This window comes from Leptodactylus fuscus, chromosome 2 (assembly GCF_031893055.1).
Source record: "Leptodactylus fuscus isolate aLepFus1 chromosome 2, aLepFus1.hap2, whole genome shotgun sequence".
In the NCBI taxonomy this organism is placed as follows: domain Eukaryota; kingdom Metazoa; phylum Chordata; class Amphibia; order Anura; family Leptodactylidae; genus Leptodactylus; species Leptodactylus fuscus.
Genome location: NC_134266.1, coordinates 9,777,078 through 9,797,800, shown reverse-complemented (window position 1 = coordinate 9,797,800; position 20,723 = coordinate 9,777,078). Strand labels below are relative to the sequence as shown.

The following is a 20,723-nucleotide window of genomic DNA, read 5'->3' as shown; positions in this document are numbered from 1 at the left end:
AGACGCTCTCTGCTCCTTCACCGCCTACAGACGCTCTCTGCTCCTTCACAAGATACTCTCTAAGCCTTCAGAGGGCAACTCCTTAATATAAACTACAGGATCGCGCAAAGCAAAGGTGCTTGGGGGCGTCTCATCTATAAGGTCTTCTTCATTACCTGAGCTGCTCCCAGTCTTGGACACTTCTCTGCGGTTTGGCCACTGGTGGGGGAGGGGGAGGTGTTGGGCAGACGGCGTTCTCGTACACACTAGTGATATCGGTTCCTGGGAAGTGGAAGCAGAAATAAGACAAGTGCACATAATGTCAGCTACAGGTATTGGGGGGACTCAGATCTCGACCTCACACAGATAAGCTTCTGTTACCTTGTATCTGGTCCAGTTTGGGCGTCCGGGGAGGTTCTGGGATGTCGCTCAGGGACTGTGGGGGAAGAATGACATCATCAACATCAACAGCTAAAAATGCGCAAAAACCTGATGAGGTGACAGCCAGCACCCTGGAGTGGACGGGCTGTGTATGCAGAGCTCTGGCCTTACATAGTCAGGTCGGTCAGGTTCTAGATCTTTGCTCCCAGCGATGGGGGACATTTTATTTCCCATATTCTATTCTATTCATATTCTATTTTATTTCCCATATTCTTAAAGGAACATTCTGGACATACCTGATGCAATGTGTTATGTCTAGTGTCTGATGGGTGGAGTCTGCATGTGATGCTCCACCCACTTAGGCTCTGCATTACATATTCCTGGAGTATTCCTTTAAAGCAATCCTCCAAAAACCCTCTTGAACCATCCAATATCCAGGTCACCCCAGTCTGCGTCCCTGCAGACACATGTAGCACAAGCTCCTACTTACTCCACTTCTATCAATCCACCAGACTGGACAACTACAACACCCATCATCCATGCACTTGCTCACCAGCACCAGCTGGAGCAGGTAGGCCGCGTCTTCCTTCTCCTCTGCACTTCTGGGATCTTTGATGTTGAGTTCTTGCCTGTCCTCCTCCTTCTTGATCACTCTGTTGATGTAGTCCTGTAGTCAGGCAGGGGTAACACAAGGTTATGGGGTAATAGTCTGCAGTTGTGGTGCCTCCTGCTAGTTGCCCCCATGTTCTAGCTACTGTGGAGAATCGCTCAGGTAGATGCTCGGTAGCAGTGCAGGGACACAGACACTGGATTGCACACGAGTTCAGGCTTTATTCACATGTAGTGCATACACTGTTTTTGCAGAGGCACAGAATATACAAAACAAAACCCTTCTCGGCTGAGAAACTAACTTAAACGTAAGGAAACTTTCCCCTGACTATACAGGAGACTGGCTACCAGTCTCCCACCTTGGCAACAACAACGGGTGGCACAGTACCTGCTTTGGAGGTCCGGTCTGGACAGGTCAGCTCTGTCTGTGTGGTGCCACCCTGCTAGCCTTCACACTCAGACTATTATCAGGCCTCGATTAGTCAGCTGACTTCCCTGGTGTGAGTCTTTACTATACACCCTTTAGGTGCCTGGCTGGAATATACTTGTCTTCCCAGATCACACCCTTCACTCTCACACTACCTTCAGTGAGTGCTCAAGCTTCTCCCGCCTCTCCTGACCAATGGGCTCATACAGATGGAGCTGACGAATCTTCAACACATTGGGGCATTTCAAGACTGGTGGCGGAGACTTTTTGGGTCTTTCTGTCCCGATACTGAGACCTTTCCAGATGCCAATGCCTAGAGGAGGTCCTGGTGATTTCCTCTAAAAATAACAGGGGTAGTGTTATTAACCATTCAGGTTCTGGAGAACATCATGTATGAAGATATACACACCTCTATGGAAGGGAAGGTGGCCCATTCTCTGGACAGGAGATTCGGGGGGACAATGTTGCTTAGATGTTTCTTCATGGTCCATGGAGAGGTGTCAGGGAACGGCTGCAGGACAGTGATGCTCTGGACACCTAGGAAGTGGAGTGAAGATGGTAGCTTCTTACCATAAGAACAAGTTCCTTGTTGATGTAAGACCCTACCACTCAACCAGCAAGTCATCACCCCAACGTTCACCTTCCTCATACAACTAATAACCATCCACCGCCTCTCACATGGTGACTCCTGGGTCGGCTCTCGAATGACTGCTATTGTTGGGTCACAGTAACAGGTGGCCAGATAATCCTCCACCTCTCGATTTCGCAGAATTTCGCTGCCAGATCCATCAGCATTAACCACGAAAAACCTGCCAAGAGGTCACCGGATGTCATATAAGAGACAGTCAATAATAACCATGGAGGGTGGGACAATGGAGAGATGCTACTATACCGGGGAACGTGTAAGTCGTAGACCTCTGGAGACTTATCCACCTTAGCAGCCAGGACTTTGTCCTCCTCTGACTCTTCTTCTTCACATGTATCTCCACCGGCAATAACCACGGAGGTGCTTCCATCCAACATTACCTTGAAGGACCACATTACATATACTGTATATACGCCTGGACAGGAAAATGGGGTCCCTTCAAGAGACAACTGCTAAGATGATATTACCTGGAAGAGGTTGCCCTCAGGGTCCAGCACCTCGGAGATGACATTCTGGGTGTGGGACATGATGTAACTTGCAGGGGGCAGATCCTCCTGCCTGATGGGCATCTCAACCTTGGAGTTTGTCCTTGGCGAGTAGATGGCTCTTCCTTCATGGTTGATGGTCAGACAGCCAGAGTTTGGTGGGAAGACCTCATCACATGCAACAATATAGAAAAGAATTTAGTGAGTGACCTGAGGTGGCCCTCACCCAAATGTAGCTCCACAGCTATACAATTGGGTGGACAGATCTATCATGCGCCTAGGACTGAAGAAGACTTCAGAGGAGACCTCAGGGATTGGATTACTTCAAGAAGAATTGATCATTAGGAGATTTAATAGGCCGGAGATCATGGATGGACCCACCAGATACCACACTCACCTGATAGGACCCCTGTGGTCTGGCCAGGACCTCAGTGCCATCTCCAGACACCGCATAACACGTGTCCTCCTCACAATTCAGAACGACAGTGACAAAGTCCGACTTCTCCACCCGGATAAACTTGACTTTTTTTGTGATGCTCTGAGGAATTTCTCCTGAGCAGAAATATAAGAGCGAGTCCTATAAGATGTGTAGAGTCTACAAGACGCATCTCCATACAACGCTGGTCAGATAGGGAACACTCACTAGCACAACATCCACCACTCATACTCCATATCAGGGCTCGGTTACCGTACTGTGTACCGGGATGATTCAAACTAAAAAAAATTTGAGTGTCGAGAATAATTGGAGGGCCGAGGACCCCGATACTAAAGTCCTAGACCATATAACACAGAAGTGCTGCCACCACATGCTTCTGGACACATGTGGGTATTGCTATTCCCCGGGACACCCCTCTACTTTCCCGTTAGAAGCAATGAAGATCCATGTGCCCCCAATTAGTAGTGAATGTGCCCAGGGGCACCAGGAGGGCAGTAAGACACTATGTATCTGCTATAGCGGTATATAGTCCTAGAATACCAGTACTTTCACTACCATATAAGTTTGCAAAAAATACATTTACTTTTTTATCGGAAAATTGTGTGCGTTTGTGCAAAAACACAGTCATACAGTATAATGTCCCACAGTGGCCCCTAATGTCCCCTCCCTACAGTATAATGTCCCATAGTGGCCCCTCCACACAGTATAATGTCCCATAGTGGCCCCTCCACACAGTATAATGTCCCATAGTGGCCCTTCCATACAGTATAATGTCCCATAGTGGCCCCTCCCAGAGCCGCACCTCTAATGAGGCGAGGTGAGGTGGCGGCCTCAGGCGGCACTCTGGATGGGGCGGCAGCTGCGGCAATTAGATTTTTTTTTTTTACTTTTTTTTTTTCTAAACTAGCGCAGGAGAGGCCGCACTTAAAACATCCCTCTCCTTCGCTGATTTAGACATCTGCGTCTCAGCGCAGGTGGTGTCATCACACCTCCTGTGCTGATACGCAGACGTCTCATTGCCAGGTGAAAAGAAGAAGCGGCGGCAGCAGGAGCAGCGGTGAGGTCAGTAAGTAACATACCTTTTTTCTTTTGTTTTATAATAGGCCGCTACCTGCTGAAGTATCCCCAGTAGGTAGTGGCCTATTTACCTTCCTCCCCGTGCCTGCTCATTGCCGCCCCCCCCCCCCCGATTCCCCTTCTGCTATAGGACGCGGGGGGCAGCTGTGAGCAGGCCCGGGCCGCAATCCCACTACCGCTATTATTATTCACTCAGGGGTCTTTTCAGACCCCAAGTATAATAATCGGAGCCCCAGGGGAGTTGTGGGAACATAATAAACAGTGTTACTTACCTCTCTGGGATCTGATTTTAATCCTAGCAGGCTTTGGGCCTGTATGGTAATGTCCGAGACGTCACGTGGTGTGGGATATTACCATACAGGCCCAAAGCCTGTGCTAGCAGCATCATACAGGCCCGAAGCCTGTGCTAGTAGTAACAGCCTGTTACTGCTAGCACAGGCTTTGGGCCTGTATGGTAATATCCCACACCACATGACGTCTCGGACATTACCATACAGGCCCGAAGCCTGCTAGGATTAACAACTAGCAATGTTCATACTGAATGAAGTGAATGGGCTGGAGCTGCAGTACCCAGCCAGAGCCACTATACAGTTGGTGGCGCCTTCTGCATCCAAGTACTGGAGGCAGCTGGAACAGCTCATCGGTGCAGGGTCCAGGCCTCAGACCCCACCAATCGGATACCGGTGACCCATCAGTAACTAACAGACTGATCATAAGCCGCAGTAGTGAGGCAGCGGGATCGGCCCGGGACCTGCGGTCATACGTGTATTTGCTGCCAGCTGCTCTGCGGTTACAGTATAGGCCCTTCCATGTGCGATTATTGGGGAGGGGGGTCTGTGTGAGGGATGGGGTGATGCAGCCAAGTCTATGATGGATTTTGCCTCTCGGAGGACTTCGGGGATGGATGATGGATGGCGGCGTCACTCTGATATTTATACAGCCACGCTACGGAATATTGATCTGCATGATGGGACAGAAGGAGATTAATGCAGCCAGGGGGGAGGGGGGCTTGGCGGGGATATCAGGGGGATCTCCATTTAGGCTGCGCCTCGTCCCATCACACATTGTTGTCTCATGTAATCACGCCGTCCTGACAGCGCCCGTCTCCGACGCCCCCCGTCACTGTGCGCACTGCGCGGATTTTATTCTCATTGTGGTTTGTGGGTTTTGGCTCTAATGAGCGAAGGATCAATCAAAACAATGAAACTCATTAATTCCAAATTATGGTGGTCGGAGGGGGAGGGGCAGATGATAGCGGCCTCACAGCAAGTATCCAAAGTATGCGAGATGCCAGGAGACACCAGGAATGTTACGGAGAGTCGCTCTATATACGGTGGACACATCCTGAGAATGTCAATCTAATCCCGAGGATACACGTCAGGCCGCAGATCTCTGACCGCTGCATGACTTGGGTCACGTGTCATTTGTAGCCCACCTGAGTCATGTAATAGTAGTGAACGACAATGACGTCTATGGCTGCGGCTGTTTTGGTGGGACTTTGCATAGCCCAGCCCGTCGGAGTTGGTCACACAATAGTTGCTATCATACATGTAATAAGAGAGCCACACGTGTAATTTTGCATTAATATTCACACCCGGTCATGGTCACCACATCCACATAATAATGGATTACCAGTCTCCTCATGATCTCCGGGGAGCGGCATGTCCACGTCTTGGTAGAAGGTGGTGATCCTGGTGCCATCTGCATGTTCTGCGATCACCGTCCCATCCGTCTGCCGGACTGTCACCACCTGATCTTCTCTAGTGGTCATTACCTAGGATATATATACAGTATATATATGTGGTGACCCTGGGGTGTATGCACCAGGGTCATATCCCACACGGGTGACTTACTGCTTTGGTTATGGGGTCAGTGGCGGCCGACACCAGCAGAGGCTTCAGTTCCAGTCTCTTGGATCCTTGCGTCCCGATGCGTTCCCCAGAGGGGGTGGTGGTGATCCAGGTGCCAGGCTTTATCACGGGGGTGTTTGGTGATGTCGGTAAAGAGTCCAGGGGAGGAGGAGGAGGAGGGTCGGTGGTCTCTGCCTTGGCCGGCGGTGGCACTGCTCTGTGTCCAGCTTTCCCTGTAAATAAGACTAGTCTGACTACATCACGAGCACATCGCCCTGGTATAGGGGAGGGGCAATGAGTACAGGGTTGGCACCATTGGCTTCCAGATCTGCTGCCCCCGCCATCAGTCTTCCTGCACCTTGAGGTGGGGAACATTCAAAAACTTGTGGACCAGAAAGAGAACTTCCTGAAGGCCATTCTTACCCCCTTTGTATTGTGCACCCAGTATCGGGGTCTTACCTCTTCTGCCCTCAGGAGTGGACTCTTGTTTTGGCTCTTTGGAGTCCTCCGGATTTATGGGCGCTGGCTGCGAGTCGCTGCCAGGGGTCTCTGAGGCTTCTATTGGTGATGAGGTGGGGGGATGCGGCTCCATAACTGGACCTGAATCGGGACTCTGGATTACAGTTCCATCAGGTAGAAGAATCTGAGACGGGAATCATCAGACATGTTATATGGAGTCAGCGCTGAGTGATATGTGATGGTTATTAGAGATTATTACATACCTGTGTGGAGCCGTCCAGCAGAGTCCTGACGACCGATCCCTCCGCTGTGATGACACGAGACGTCTCCAAGCCCCCTGACGTCTCCCTGTCACTGTATAATTGGGCGTTCCTCACCTTCATAGGGTAAGCTTGCCGGACGAGTAATCTCTCATTGATATCATTAGAGCGCTCTGCAGTGCGGAGGTGGGAGGAGTTATTACAGCATTGTACAGTGCAGAGGTGGGAGGAGCTATTACAGCACTGTACAGTGTAGAGGTGGGAGGAGTTATTACAGCATTGTACAGTGCAGAGGTGGGAGGAGCTATTACAGCACTGTACAGTGTAGAGGTGGGAGGAGTTATTACAGCACTTTACAGTGTGGAGGTGGGAGGAGTTATTACAGCACTGTACAGTGTGGAGATGGGAGGAGTTATTACATCAATGTACAGTGTGGAGGTGGGAGGAGCTATTACAGCACTGTACAGTGTGGAGATGGGAGGAGCTATTACAGCACTGTACAGTGCAGAGATGGAGGGAGCTATTACAGCACTGTACAGTGTGGAGATGGGAGGAGCTATTACAGCACTGTACACTGCAGAGATGGGAGGAGCTATTACAGCACTGTACAGCGTGGAGATGGGAGGAGCTATTACAGCACTGTACACTGCAGAGATGGGAGGAGCTATTACAGCACTGTACAGTGTGGAGGTGGGAGGAGTTATTACAGCACAGTACGGTGTGGAGGTGGGGGGACTTATTACAGCATTGTAGTTCTTATTTTAGGGGTTCCTCACCTGTTGAGTTGTCTTTTGTGAATGTCAGCAGAAGACCAGTTGGGTAGGAGACATTCAGGGCCTGAAACGCTGGGACTTGTAGTGGTTTTGTAGCTGGAGTTACTGGAGGAGTCACTGGTTCTACCTACATATATCACAGTAGAGTCAGTCTCACCAGGCGACCAGATGTCGTAGAAGGACAGGTCAGTACCTTTATAAGTCCTCACCTTGACCTCTGGTGTCCTCGGCGTCTCCTCCGCTGTCAAGGCCTGAGGTGTCTTCACTCGGGCAGCTCTGGGGGATTTTCCTCGCGGAGACTTGCGGACTTTTCCAGGAGAAGACGGAGGAGGCTGAGAAGGTGGTGCTGGGATAATGCTAGGGGTGTGGACGGATGGGAATGTCAACATGGCCACCAATTCTGGATCCTTCTCCTCTGTGCCATGAGAAACTTCAGTCAGTATCTGGAGCTTGCAACAATTTTATATGAGCTACGACGAGCTTAACATAGACATCCAGCCGTGACCTCAACAATTCTAGATAATTCACCTTGCTGATGACGACTGTGAAAGCTCTGCCCCATCAGGACCACCACGATCCCTGACTCCAGCTCAGCTGCATTGTCTATGAGAGTCTACGGCTGTCCTAAATCTTCCTCACTTATATTCTATTACTAATAGCACCAACATACAGTACTCTGTGGCTCCATCATGCTTTACACTACAGCTCTGCTTGTTCACACTGACTGGCAGAGAAACCTTCCTTACCTGGGCCGTAACCGGAGGAGCCATAGTGGCTCAGAGACAGACGTATCCCACTGTGCAGAGTGGCCGAAAATGACCCAAACTCGCTGATGCTTTTCAGTTTGGGAACCGGATTCTCTATGGAAGAGATTAGAACATCAACATCATATTTTACCCGGAACATGTTCACTATAAGATTATAATATTCTATTATTGTAGACTTTATACCATTACAATGACCTTGTTGGTCCTCCTGTCCACCAGGGGGTGTTTTCCTTGGATTAACAAGATGCACCAGGAAGTTATGGCCGTCTTTCAGGATCTTTACTTTTATGTAGGTGGATCCTGCCAGAAATACAGAGGGATATGTGAATAAATCGCCCATCGTGAAGTCAACATTGATGGTGGTCCAGAAGGCTGGACTCAAAAAGATGTAAGCAATCCTGATAAAGAACACTAGAGAATGTCCGTGCACGCCCCAGGCCATGTGTCCCCGTGATCACTGACGGCGCCGCCAATCTGACATGTACTATCTGCATCGTTCTACGTCACTTTGTCCTATGGGGGTTTTTTTACCTTTCTCAAAATGTGTGTGCTCCACCTGAATCTGGCCGCCATCTGTCGGGTAGAGGAAGCGGCAGCCGCCAGAGACCTGGATCAATTTGTCTCCCATGTCATAGCCTATGAACTGAGCAAAAGATCAGTAAATTCAGTATCTGGGATCAGAAAGATTTAGGAATGGGACAAGGTAACAACGAAAAAAAGAGGAACCCTGACCAAAATGAGGCCAACACATGGTAACCCTACCCCAAGATATGGCAAGAATTGAGAAACCATCACCAAGAAGAGGCCAAGGCATTGTAACTGTTCTCTAGTATGTGACAAGGATAGCGAATTCCTTACCCAGACAAGGCCAAGACATGGCTGGTAACCCGATCCTAGGATGTGATGTGGATAGAAGAACCTTGTGATGCTAATGGAGGAACATAGCCAAGACATGATACCCTACTCCACTATGTGATAGGGGAAGCCTCAGTGAGCCAAGCCCAAGACATGGCAAGATTATTACTCCAGGGTGTATCAAGGATAAAGAATCTCTCACTAGAGGACAAGATTGGATGTGATGAGGCCAAGATGTGACCACTCTACCCCAGGGTGTAACAAAGATATAAAATACCTCCTACAGGGCATAATGGAGGTCAGGGCAAGACTTACTTTAAAGGCTTTCTTAGAAGGTTCCTCTGGAACATCTTGAGGAGCTGTCGCAGACTCTGGATCTTGCGGTCCATTATCCTTGTCCTTCTTCTTATGAGCACTGGGAGATCTCTTACGTTCAGAGGAAGGTCTCTCTTTGCTTCCGCCTCTCTTTTTACTTCCAGACTTTGCATTCTTTGCATTTTTCTTCTCCTGCTTAAGACGTTCCTCTTCCTTTAGACGATCTTGTTCTTCTTTCCAAGCCTGTAGATGGCACCAAACTGAGTGACCAATTCTAAGGTGGCTGGATTCCCAATATCACATATCTCAGAGGACATTGTGAATATTGGATGTTCAACAGCAGAAACACTAAATCAGCCAATGACATTTGACCTCAGTTGTCCCTCCCCCGGTCTCGAGGGCCCACCAAATTTCTGCAGCACTGAGTGTTATTGATGTGCTGGTGATAAACCTCCAGTTATCTCACCTTCAAAGAGTCCTCACGTATGAATGGGTTTTTGGGTGGCTCTTCTTCTCCCTGGCTTCCTGGTCGGGATCCACTACCCTTGGGACCTAAGGAGGAAGAGACAGGTAACATTCGCACTAATTTTGAAAATGTAATAGTGATATCATTTATTGATCCTGGTGACCAGTACAATGAAGGTGCTGCCGATCTGGAACTGCACCCAAAGCAAAGCTGCTGTAACCCCATTATTGAGCTGATCTGCGAGGGTCCATTTTTAGGATAAGTCATCAGCCATAAGACCAAACCACCCAGGTTAGACTCACTTTTTGATTTTTTTGGGGAGACGGATTTCCGTGTCTTCTTTTTATTGGGGGAGGGGTCTGTGGGGGCGGAGTTATTGTCCTGGGCTTGTTTCAGAGCTTCCAGTTCTCTTTCTGCTTTTTCCTCTTGATATTTGGACTCTTCCTCTTGGACCCAATGGGAAATTGAATCAGCCACAAACTCCAGGTAATTTCTGCAAAGACGGAGAAAATACCCAATGAATGTAGCTGGGTGGTAGATGAAGGGGTCTGCATGAGGGTGGGAAGCAGACAGGTGGGGGTATGGAGACAGTAGGTGTGGATATTATAAAGGAAAAGGGTATGGATTGTATGGAAAATATGAAAGGTATGGATACAAGTAGAGCAGGGGTCCTCAAACTGCAGCCCGCGGGCCACATGCGGCCCGCCAAGCACTTCTGTCTGGCCCCGCCAACAACGCCGGCAGGCGTGCATTTATAATGAAGCTCCTGGGGAGCTCGGGCCAGGACATGGAGCGCACTTCACTTTACCTATTGGAGGACACCGCTCCCAATGTCTGTGCGACCTGCTCTGCCTCCGGCCCACTCTTTAAAAAGTTTGAGGACCCCTGAAGTAGAGGGATGATGGTCACTAGTGTAAGACATGGCAGGTCACAGTAGGTGAATGTATGGTATGGAGAACTTACAGGTGGACATGCTCAGTGAAACACTGATAGGCAGAGATAAAGGACAGAGTTAAAGAGATATACCAGGAGCCAGGACAGGGGGAGGAATAGATAGTATAAGATAAGGCTGGATGTATGAAGAACACAATTATGGGTAGATGTATGAAGAACAGAATTGTGGGTAGATGTATGAAGGACAGAGTTATGGGTAGATGTATGAAGGACAGAGTTGTCGGTAGATGTATGAAGAACAGAGTTATTGGTAGATGTATGAAGAACAGAGTTATGGGTGGATGTATGAAGGACAGAGTTGTGGGTAGATGTATGAAGGACACAGTTGTGGGTAGATGTATGAAGAGCAGAGTTGTGGGTAGATGTATGAAGGGCAGAGTTGTGGGTAGATGTATGAAGAACAGAGTTGTGGGTAGATGTATTGGGTAGATGTATGAAGGACAGAGTTGGGAGTAGATGTATGAAGAACAGAGTTGTGGGTAGATGTATGAAGGACAGAGTTGGGAGTAGATGTATGAAGAACAGGGTTGTGGGTAGATGTATGAAGGACAGAGTTGGGAGTAGATGTATGAAGAACAGGGTTGTGGGTAGATGTATGAAGGACAGAGTTGTGGGTAGATGTATTGGGTAGATGTATGAAGGACAGAGTTGGGAGTAGATGTATGAAGGACAGAGTTGTGAGTAGATGTATGAAGGACAGAGTTGAGAGTAGATGTATGAAGGACAGAGTTGTGGGTAGATGTATGAAGGACAGAGTTGTGGGTAGATGTATGAAGGACAGAGTTGTGGGTAGATGTATGAAGAACAGAGTTGTGGGTAGATGTATGAAGGACAGAGTTGGGAGTAAATGTATGAAGGACAGAGTTGTGGGTAGATGTATGAAGAACAGAGTTGTGGGTAGATGTATGAAGGACAGAGTTGGGAGTAGATGTATGAAGGACAGAGTTGTGAGTAGATGTATGAAGGACAGAGTTGAGAGTAGATGTATGAAGGACAGAGTTGTGGGTAGATGTATGAAGGACAGAGTTGTGGGTAGATGTATGAAGGGCAGAGTTTTGTGGGTAGATGTATGAAGGACAGAATTTTGTGGGTAGATGTATGAAGGACAAAGTTGTGGGTAGATGTATGAAGAACAGAGTTGTGGATAGATGTATGAAGGACAGAGTTGTGGGTAGATGTATGAAGGGCAGAGTTGTGGGTAGATGTATGAAGAACAGAGTTGTGGGTAGATGTACGAAGGACAGAGTTGTGGGTAGATGTATGAAGGACAGAGTTGTGGGTAGATGTATGAAGGACAGGGTTGTGGGTAGATGTATGAAGGACAGAGTTGTCGGTAGATGTATGAAGGACAGAGTTGTGAGTAGATGTATGAAGGACAGAGTTGTGAGTAGATGTATGAAGGACAGAGTTGTGGGTAGATGTATGAAGGACAGAGTTGTGGGTAGATGTATGAAGGACAGAGTTGTGGGTAGATGTATGAAGGACAGAGTTGTGGGTAGATGTATGAAGGACAGAGTTGTGGGTAGATGTATGAAGAACAGAGTTATGGGTAGATGTATGAAGGACAGAGATGTGGGTAGATGTATGAAGGACAGAGTTGGGAGTAGATGTATGAAGAACAGAGTTATCGGTAGATGTATGAAGGACAGAGTTGTGGGTAGATGTATGAAGGACAGAGTTGTGGGTAGATGTATGAAGGACAGAGTTGTGGGTAGATGTATGAAGGACAGAGTTGTGGGTAGATGTATGAAGAACAGAGTTGTGGGTAGATGTATGAAGGACAGAGTTGTGAGTAGATGTATGAAGGACAGAGTTCTGAGTAGATGTATGAAGGACAGAGTTGTGGGTAGATGTATGAAGGACAGAGTTGTGGGTAGATGTATGAAGGACAGAGTTGTGGGTAGATGTATGAAGGACAGAGTTGTGGGTAGATGTATGAAGAACAGAGTTGTGGGTAGATGTATGAAGGACAGAGTTGTGGATAGATGTATGAAGGACAGAGTTGTGGGTAGATGTATGAAGGACAGAGATGTGGGTAGATGTATGAAGAACAGAGTTATGGGTAGATGTATGAAGGACAGAGATGTGGGTAGATGTATGAAGGACAGAGTTGGGAGTAGATGTATGAAGAACAGAGTTATCGGTAGATGTATGAAGGACAGAGTTGTGGGTAGATGTATGAAGGACAGAGTTGTGGGTAGATGTATGAAGGACAGAGTTGTGGGTAGATGTATGAAGGACAGAGTTGTGGGTAGATGTATGAAGAACAGAGTTGTGGGTAGATGTATGAAGGACAGAGTTGTGAGTAGATGTATGAAGGACAGAGTTGTGAGTAGATGTATGAAGGACAGAGTTGTGGGTAGATGTATGAAGGACAGAGTTGTGGGTAGATGTATGAAGGACAGAGTTGTGGGTAGATGTATGAAGGACAGAGTTGTGGGTAGATGTATGAAGAACAGAGTTGTGGGTAGATGTATGAAGGACAGAGTTGTGGATAGATGTATGAAGGACAGAGTTGTGGGTAGATGTATGAAGGACAGAGTTGTGGGTAGATGTATGAAGGACAGAGTTGTGGGTAGATGTATGAAGGACAGAGTTGTGGGTAGATGTATGAAGAACAGAGTTGTGGGTAGATGTATGAAGGACAGAGTTGTGGATAGATGTATGAAGGACAGAGTTGTGGGTAGATGTATGAAGGACAGAGTTGTGGGTAGATGTATGAAGGACAGAGATGTGGGTAGATGTATGAAGGACAGAGTTGGGAGTAGATGTATGAAGGACAGAGTTGTGGGTAGATGTATGAAGGACAGAGTTGTGGGTAGATGTATGAAGGACAGAGTTGTGGGTAGATGTATGAAGAATACAGTTATGGGTAGAAGTATGAAGAACATTTTTGGGAACCAGTCATAATGAGGTCAGAGACTGACTCCATATTTCCTATGCCCTGGCTACAAAGGATAAAGTGTTTTCAGACACAGCTCAGTACAACAGACCTGAAGCTGACGTTGGAATGAAGGGCCATGTCCCAGGACTTCTGGCTTTGGTGATACTTGTCCATGGGATTGTGCAGGACGATGAGTAATGAATTGTCCTGGGTGTGATAGTAGGAATCCATACACGTGTATGAGTCCAGAGCTTCATGTATGACCTGCAGCACAAAGGACACCATCACATGTAAACATCAGCAGATCAATTATCTGGGGAAGGAGCAGTGTAGTCTGCTGACAGGCTAGGGCTGTGGACTGGAACGTCATATAGGGGATGTATATGGGCCCCACATTCTGGTGTGGAGCCGCTACTCTACCTGTATGAGAACAGCTGGCTCATAGTGCTCAGAATAACACCAGTCACTCAGGGATCTTCTCTGGGTCTTCTGAATGTCTCTGAGTTTGGCCACTGAGGTTTCCTTCTCCTCAACGTCCTGCTTGGAGAAATAATTATATAGGTTTGAAGGTGCCCATAAAAATAAGATGATAAGGACAACATGTCCCACTGCTGCTGGAGGAAATGGCAGCATGTGCAAAATTCTCCTGCAGCTCCCCCATAGGTGACATGAAGTATTACATGTTGCATCATCAAAATCAACTAACTGGCTGTGTAACAAATGAATGTGGAGGGTCCTCCAGAATGAGAGATCATGAAAGCAGTGGATTACAGTGGGGATGGGCGGAGTCTTAGATGAGATTTGTGTCCTGTATGGGGGGGAGGGGCGGAGTCTCAGGCGATGTCTGTCTCCTGTACAGTGAGGCAATGATGGCCCTGTTACAATGTTGCGTTCTTGTCTCTTTCCATATCACCGTTACAATGTTGCGCTCTTGTCTCTTTCCATATCTCCCTGTTACAATGTTGAGCTCTTGTCACTTTCCGTATCGCCCTGTTTCAGTGTTGCGCTCTTGTCTCGTTCCATTCCGCGATCAGTCAGGACTGGGCGGTGTATATATGGTCAGATTCCCACTCCCTCCATCTGGAGATCAGTGTGGATGATGCTCTCTCCGGCCAGGACTAGGTTGTTACCATCTGATGGCGCTAATCTCGTCTCTTGATTTCCTTTAGCTTGCCATCATGTAAATATGTGTATTGTTCGGTTATGTGATTGTCTGCAGCCTCCGCACCCTCCAGACAGTGTTATTCATGGGACGGGGGAATATGGCCGACAGGTGTTACCACAACAACTCAGAGATCTGACAGACCCTCCCTGCCCCGAGCTCATCAGTAAAGACAAGCTCACAAAAACTGCCTAGTGTCACTCAGCTTTCTGAGGCTCCTGAATGACAAACATGCAGTCAGGGCTCCGGGAAAGTAGGGTGACAGTCATGTAGGGCAGTAAGGTTAGGTAAAAATATGGCCCCCCTCCTCACAAGACATATCAGCCAGCTTTCCCAGTGTTCTGAATTACATATGGTTTAGGACCCCTGTCCCATCTTCCTCACCTCGCTCGACTCCTCGTCCAGACTGTGCCCACCGGTTCCCCCTGCAGGCGAGAAAGAAGAACTGCAGTCACATATCAGCTGAGCATCAGAAGGATGACAGACACCATGGCCGGCAATGGCGGAACATACCGGAAGTGTACACCGCTCTCTTCTCATACATCTTCCTCACACTGGAAATCTTTAGCACTTCTTGTGCGAAAGCAGCTGGATTGTCCCAGGGTATGCGCCCGTCTGCCGCCAGCATCGTCCCCGCACCCTCCAACTCACCAAACTCATCAAAACCACTGAGTGTCAGACTCTGAAACGTCAGAAGCTTAAACGCCCGGGTGATTTCTTCCCAAGACTGGAGCTCTGGATTAAAGGAAGAAATAGCGGGATCTGATCAATATTTACCCATGTTAGACCCGGGCACGATAATTACCCATGTTATACCTGGACATGATAGTTACCCATGTTATACCTGGACATGATAGTTACCCATGTTATACCAGGATATGATAATTACCCATGTTACAATGTTGCGTTCTTGACTCTTTCCATATCTCCCTGTTATAATGTTGCACTCTTGTCTCATTCCACATTGCCCCTTTACAATGTTGCACTCTTGACTCTTTCCATATTTCTGACAGCCAGGGACGCCCTTCTGCCCAGCAGCGCCTATCGCGCTGTACTGTGTGAGCGGGGAGGAACGGCGTTCCTCCCCACTCACACTGTGCAGCGCGATAGGCGCTGCTGGGCAGAAGGGCGTCCCTGGCTGTCAGAAACGCCCTTCTGACTGTAAAGCGCTACGGTACCGGAACCAATAGCGCTTTACCCGGGGCACAGATCGGGAAAGCCGACAGTGCGCTGAATTCAGAGCACTGTCAGCTTTCCAGCAGTATATAGAACTGCATGTGCCCTCCTCTTTAACTCGCGACGTGCTGCCATGTTCACGAGAGACCTGTCTGCATCTGACTGCTCACATATCCTGGTGACACTAGCGCCATAGGCCCCATCGCATCACACTGTATGAGCATCATATCCAACACAACCGGCACTGGGACACGCCTGCCCGAGACTTTTGGCCACTGAGTGTAATTGCCAACGTTATACCAGTAGATGATCTATAAGCAGAATTTACCCATGTTATACCAGGACACGTGAGTTATGCATGTTACACTGGTGTATAATCTTTACCCGTGTTGCAGTAGTGCATGAGCTCGTGTATCTGGGCCAGTCTCCGAGAGTTGATCTCGGGGGGCAGCTGGTGAAAGCGGAGGGGCTGAACGACCGGAAGTTTCTCCAGCATCATCTCTTCTATTTCAATGGGATTGATTGTTGGAGAAACCTGGAATATACATATATGTAACTATACACATATGGTCTTGTCCCTGATCACTATATATGTCCTGTAGTCCTGTCCCCGGTCACTATACATGTCCTGTAGTCCTGTCCCCGGTCTCTATACATGTCCTGTAGTCCTGTCCCCGGTCACTATACATGTCCTGTAGTCCTGTCCCCGGTCACTATACATGTCCTGTAGTCCTGTCCCCGGTCACTATACATGTCCTGTAGTCCTGTCCCCGGTCACTATACATGTCCTGTAGTCCTGTCCCCGGTCACTATACATGTCCTGTAGTCCTTTCCCCGGTCACTATACATGTCCTGTAGTCCTGTCCCCGGTCACTATACATGTCCTGTAGTCCTGTCCCCGGTCACTATACATGTCCTGTAGTCCTGTCCTCGGTCACTATACATGTCCTGTAGTCCTGTCCCCGGTCACTATACATGTCCTGTAGTCCTGTCCCCGGTGACTATACATGTTTGTAGTCCTGTCCCCGGTCTCTATACATGTCCTGTAGTCCTGTCCCCTGGTCACTATACATGTCCTGTAGTCCTGTCCCCAGTCACTATACATGTCCTGTAGTCCTGTCCCCGGTCACTATACATGTCCTGTAGTCCTGTCCTTGGTCTATATACATGTCCTACAGTCCTGTCCCCGGTCACTATACATGTCCTGTAGTCCTGTCCCCGGTCACTATACATGTCCTGTAATCCTGTCCCCGGTCACTATACATGTCCTGTAGTCCTGTCCCCGGTGACTATACATGTTTGTAGTCCTGTCCCCTGGTCACTATACATGTCCTGTAGTCCTGTCCCCGGTCACTATACATGTCCTGTAGTCCTGTCCCCGGTGACTATACATGTCCTGTAGTCCTGTCCCCGGTCACTATACATGTCCTGTAGTCCTGTCCCCGGTCACTATACATGTCCTATAGTCCTGTCCCCGGTCACGTCTCTATACATGTCCTGTAGTCCTGTCCCCGGTCTCTATACATGTCCTGTCGTTCTGTCCTCGGTCACTATACATGTCCTGTAGTCCTGTCCCCGGTCACTATACATGTCCTGTAGTCCTGTCCCCGGTCTCTATACATGTCCTGTCGTTCTGTCCTCGGTCACTATACATGTCCTGTAGTCCTGTCCCCAGTCTCTATACATGTCCTGTAGTCCTGTCCCTGGTCTCTATACATGTCCTGTAGTCCTGTCCCCGGTCACTATACATGTCCTGTAGTCCTGTCCCCGGTCACTATACATGTCCTGTAGTCCTGTCCCCAGTCACTATACATGTCCTGTAGTCCTGTCCCCGGTCACGTCTCTATACATGTCCTGTAGTCCTGTCCCCGGTCACTATACATGTCCTGTAATCCTGTCCCCGGTCACTATACATGTCCTGTAGTCCTGTCCCCGGTCACTATACATGTCCTGTAGTCCTGTCCTTGGTCTATATACATGTCCTACAGTCCTGTCCCCGGTCACTATACATGTCCTGTAGTCCTGTCCCCGGTCACTATACATGTCCTGTAATCCTGTCCCCGGTCTCTATACATGTCCTGTAGTCCTGTCCCCGGTCTCTATACATGTCCTGTAGTCCTGTCCCCGGTCACTATACATGTCCTGTAGTCCTGTCCCCGGTCACTATACATGTCCTGTAGTCCTGTCCCCGGTCACTATACATGTCCTGTAGTCCTGTCCCCGGTCACTATACATGTCCTGTAGTCCTGTCCCCTGGTCACTATACATGTCCTGTAGTCCTGTCCCCGGTCACTATACATGTCCTGTAGTCCTGTCCCCGGTGACTATACATGTCCTGTAGTCCTGTCCCCGGTCACTATACATGTCCTGTAGTCCTGTCCCCGGTCACTATACATGTCCTATAGTCCTGTCCCCGGTCACGTCTCTATACATGTCCTGTAGTCCTGTCCCCGGTCTCTATACATGTCCTGTCGTTCTGTCCTCGGTCACTATACATGTCCTGTAGTCCTGTCCCCGGTCACTATACATGTCCTGTAGTCCTGTCCCCGGTCTCTATACATGTCCTGTCGTTCTGTCCTCGGTCACTATACATGTCCTGTAGTCCTGTCCCCAGTCTCTATACATGTCCTGTAGTCCTGTCCCTGGTCTCTATACATGTCCTGTAGTCCTGTCCCCGGTCACTATACATGTCCTGTAGTCCTGTCCCCGGTCACTATACATGTCCTGTAGTCCTGTCCCCAGTCACTATACATGTCCTGTAGTCCTGTCCCCGGTTACTATACATGTCCTGTAGTCCTGTCCCCGGTCACTATACATGTCCTGTAGTCCTGTCCCCGGTCACTATACATGTCCTGTAGTCCTGTCCCCGGTCACTATACATGTCCTGTAGTCCTGTCCCCGGTCACTATACATGTCCTGTAGTCCTGTCCCCGGTCACTATACATGTCCTGTAGTCCTATCCCTGGTCTCTATACATGTCCTGTAATCCTATCCCCAGTCACTATACATGTCCTGTAGTCCTGTCCCCGGTCACTATACATGTCCTGTAGTCCTGTCCTCGGTCACTATACATGTCCTGTAGTCCTGTCCCCGGTCTCTATACATGTCCTGTAGTCCTGTCCCCAGTCACTATACATGTCCTGTAGTCCTGTCCCCGGTCACTATACATGTCCTACAGTCCTGTCCCCGGTCACTATACATGTCCTGTAGTCCTGTCCCTGGTCTCTATACATGTCCTGTAGTCCTGTCCCCGGTCACTATACATGTCCTGTAATCCTATCCCCAGTCACTATACATGTCCTGTAGTCCTGTCCCTGGTCTCTATACATGTCCTGTAGTCCTGTCCCCGGTCACTATACATGTCCTGTAGTCCTGTCCCCGGTCACTATACATGTCCTGTAGTCCTGTCCCCGGTCACTATACATGTCCTGTAGTCCTATCCCTGGTCTCTATACATGTCCTGTAGTCCTGTCCCCGGTCACTATACATGTCCTGTAGTCCTGTCCTCGGTCACTATACATGTCCTGTAGTCCTGTCCTCGGTCTATATACATGTCCTACAGTCCTGTCCCCGGTCACTATACATGTCCTGTAGTCCTGTCCCCGGTCACTATGCATGTCCTGTAGTCCTGTCCCCGGTCACTATACATGTCCTGTAGTCCTGTCCCCGGTCACTATACATGTCCTGTAGTCCTGTCCCCAGTCACTATACATGTCCTGTAGTCCTGTCCCCGGTTACTATACATGTCCTGTAGTCCTGTCCCCGGTCACTATACATGTCCTGTAGTCCTGTCCCCGGTCACTATACATGTCCTGTAGTCCTGTCCCCGGTCACTATACATGTCCTGTAGTCCTGTCCCCGGTCACTATACATGTCCTGTAGTCCTGTCCCCGGTCACTATACATGTCCTGTAGTCCTATCCCTGGTCTCTATACATGTCCTGTAATCCTATCCCCAGTCACTATACATGTCCTGTAGTCCTGTCCCCGGTCACTATACATGTCCTGTAGTCCTGTCCTCGGTCACTATACATGTCCTGTAGTCCTGTCCCCGGTCTCTATACATGTCCTGTAGTCCTGTCCCCAGTCACTATACATGTCCTGTAGTCCTGTCCCCGGTCACTATACATGTCCTGTAGTCCTGTCCCTGGTCTCTATACATGTCCTGTAGTCCTGTCCCCGGTCACTATACATGTCCTGTAATCCTATCCCCAGTCACTATACATGTCCTGTAGTCCTGTCCCTGGTCTCTATACATGTCCTGTAGTCCTGTCCCCGGTCACTATACATGTCCTGTAGTCCTGTCCCCGGTCACTATACATGTCCTGTAGTCCTGTCCCCGGTCACTATACATGTCCTGTAGTCCTATCCCTGGTCTCTATACATGTCCTGTAGTCCTGTCCCCGGTCACTATACATGTCCTGTAGTCCTGTCCCCGGTCTCTATACATGTCCTGTAGTCCTGTCCCCGGTCACTATACATGTCCTGTAGTCCTGTCCCCGGTCACTATACATGTCCTGTAGTCCTGTCCTCGGTCACTATACATGTCCTGTAGTCCTGTCCCCGGTCTCTATACATGTCCTGTAGTCCTGTCCCCGGTCACTATACATGTCCTGTAGTCCTGTCCCCGGTCACTATACATGTCCTGTAGTCCTGTCCTCGGTCTATATACATGTCCTACAGTCCTGTCCCCGGTCACTATACATGTCCTGTAGTCCTGTCCCCGGTCACTATACATGTCCTGTAGTCCTGTCCTCGGTCAC

General features: G+C 48.9%; 1 protein-coding gene across 1 annotated transcript in view; it reads right to left on the bottom strand.

Moving 5' to 3' along the window:
• SPAG17 (sperm associated antigen 17) overlaps nt 1–20,723 on the bottom strand; it is a 93,732-nt gene that overhangs the window by 26,893 nt on the left and 46,116 nt on the right. The window contains exons 13-38 of the mRNA XM_075263034.1: nt 16,346–16,496; nt 15,299–15,520; nt 15,170–15,210; nt 14,044–14,160; nt 13,733–13,887; nt 10,088–10,278; nt 9,786–9,871; nt 9,320–9,562; nt 8,681–8,792; nt 8,345–8,449; nt 8,129–8,242; nt 7,592–7,797; nt 7,386–7,509; nt 6,613–6,782; nt 6,350–6,533; nt 5,894–6,123; nt 5,673–5,814; nt 2,925–3,079; nt 2,510–2,695; nt 2,289–2,422; nt 2,075–2,205; nt 1,806–1,933; nt 1,552–1,734; nt 914–1,027; nt 361–415; nt 156–261 (exon numbers count right to left, since the gene is read on the bottom strand). Coding sequence (XP_075119135.1) covers nt 156–261; nt 361–415; nt 914–1,027; nt 1,552–1,734; nt 1,806–1,933; nt 2,075–2,205; nt 2,289–2,422; nt 2,510–2,695; nt 2,925–3,079; nt 5,673–5,814; nt 5,894–6,123; nt 6,350–6,533; nt 6,613–6,782; nt 7,386–7,509; nt 7,592–7,797; nt 8,129–8,242; nt 8,345–8,449; nt 8,681–8,792; nt 9,320–9,562; nt 9,786–9,871; nt 10,088–10,278; nt 13,733–13,887; nt 14,044–14,160; nt 15,170–15,210; nt 15,299–15,520; nt 16,346–16,496 — 3,785 coding nt within the window. The remainder of the gene's footprint in view (nt 1–155; nt 262–360; nt 416–913; nt 1,028–1,551; nt 1,735–1,805; nt 1,934–2,074; nt 2,206–2,288; nt 2,423–2,509; nt 2,696–2,924; nt 3,080–5,672; nt 5,815–5,893; nt 6,124–6,349; nt 6,534–6,612; nt 6,783–7,385; nt 7,510–7,591; nt 7,798–8,128; nt 8,243–8,344; nt 8,450–8,680; nt 8,793–9,319; nt 9,563–9,785; nt 9,872–10,087; nt 10,279–13,732; nt 13,888–14,043; nt 14,161–15,169; nt 15,211–15,298; nt 15,521–16,345; nt 16,497–20,723) is intronic.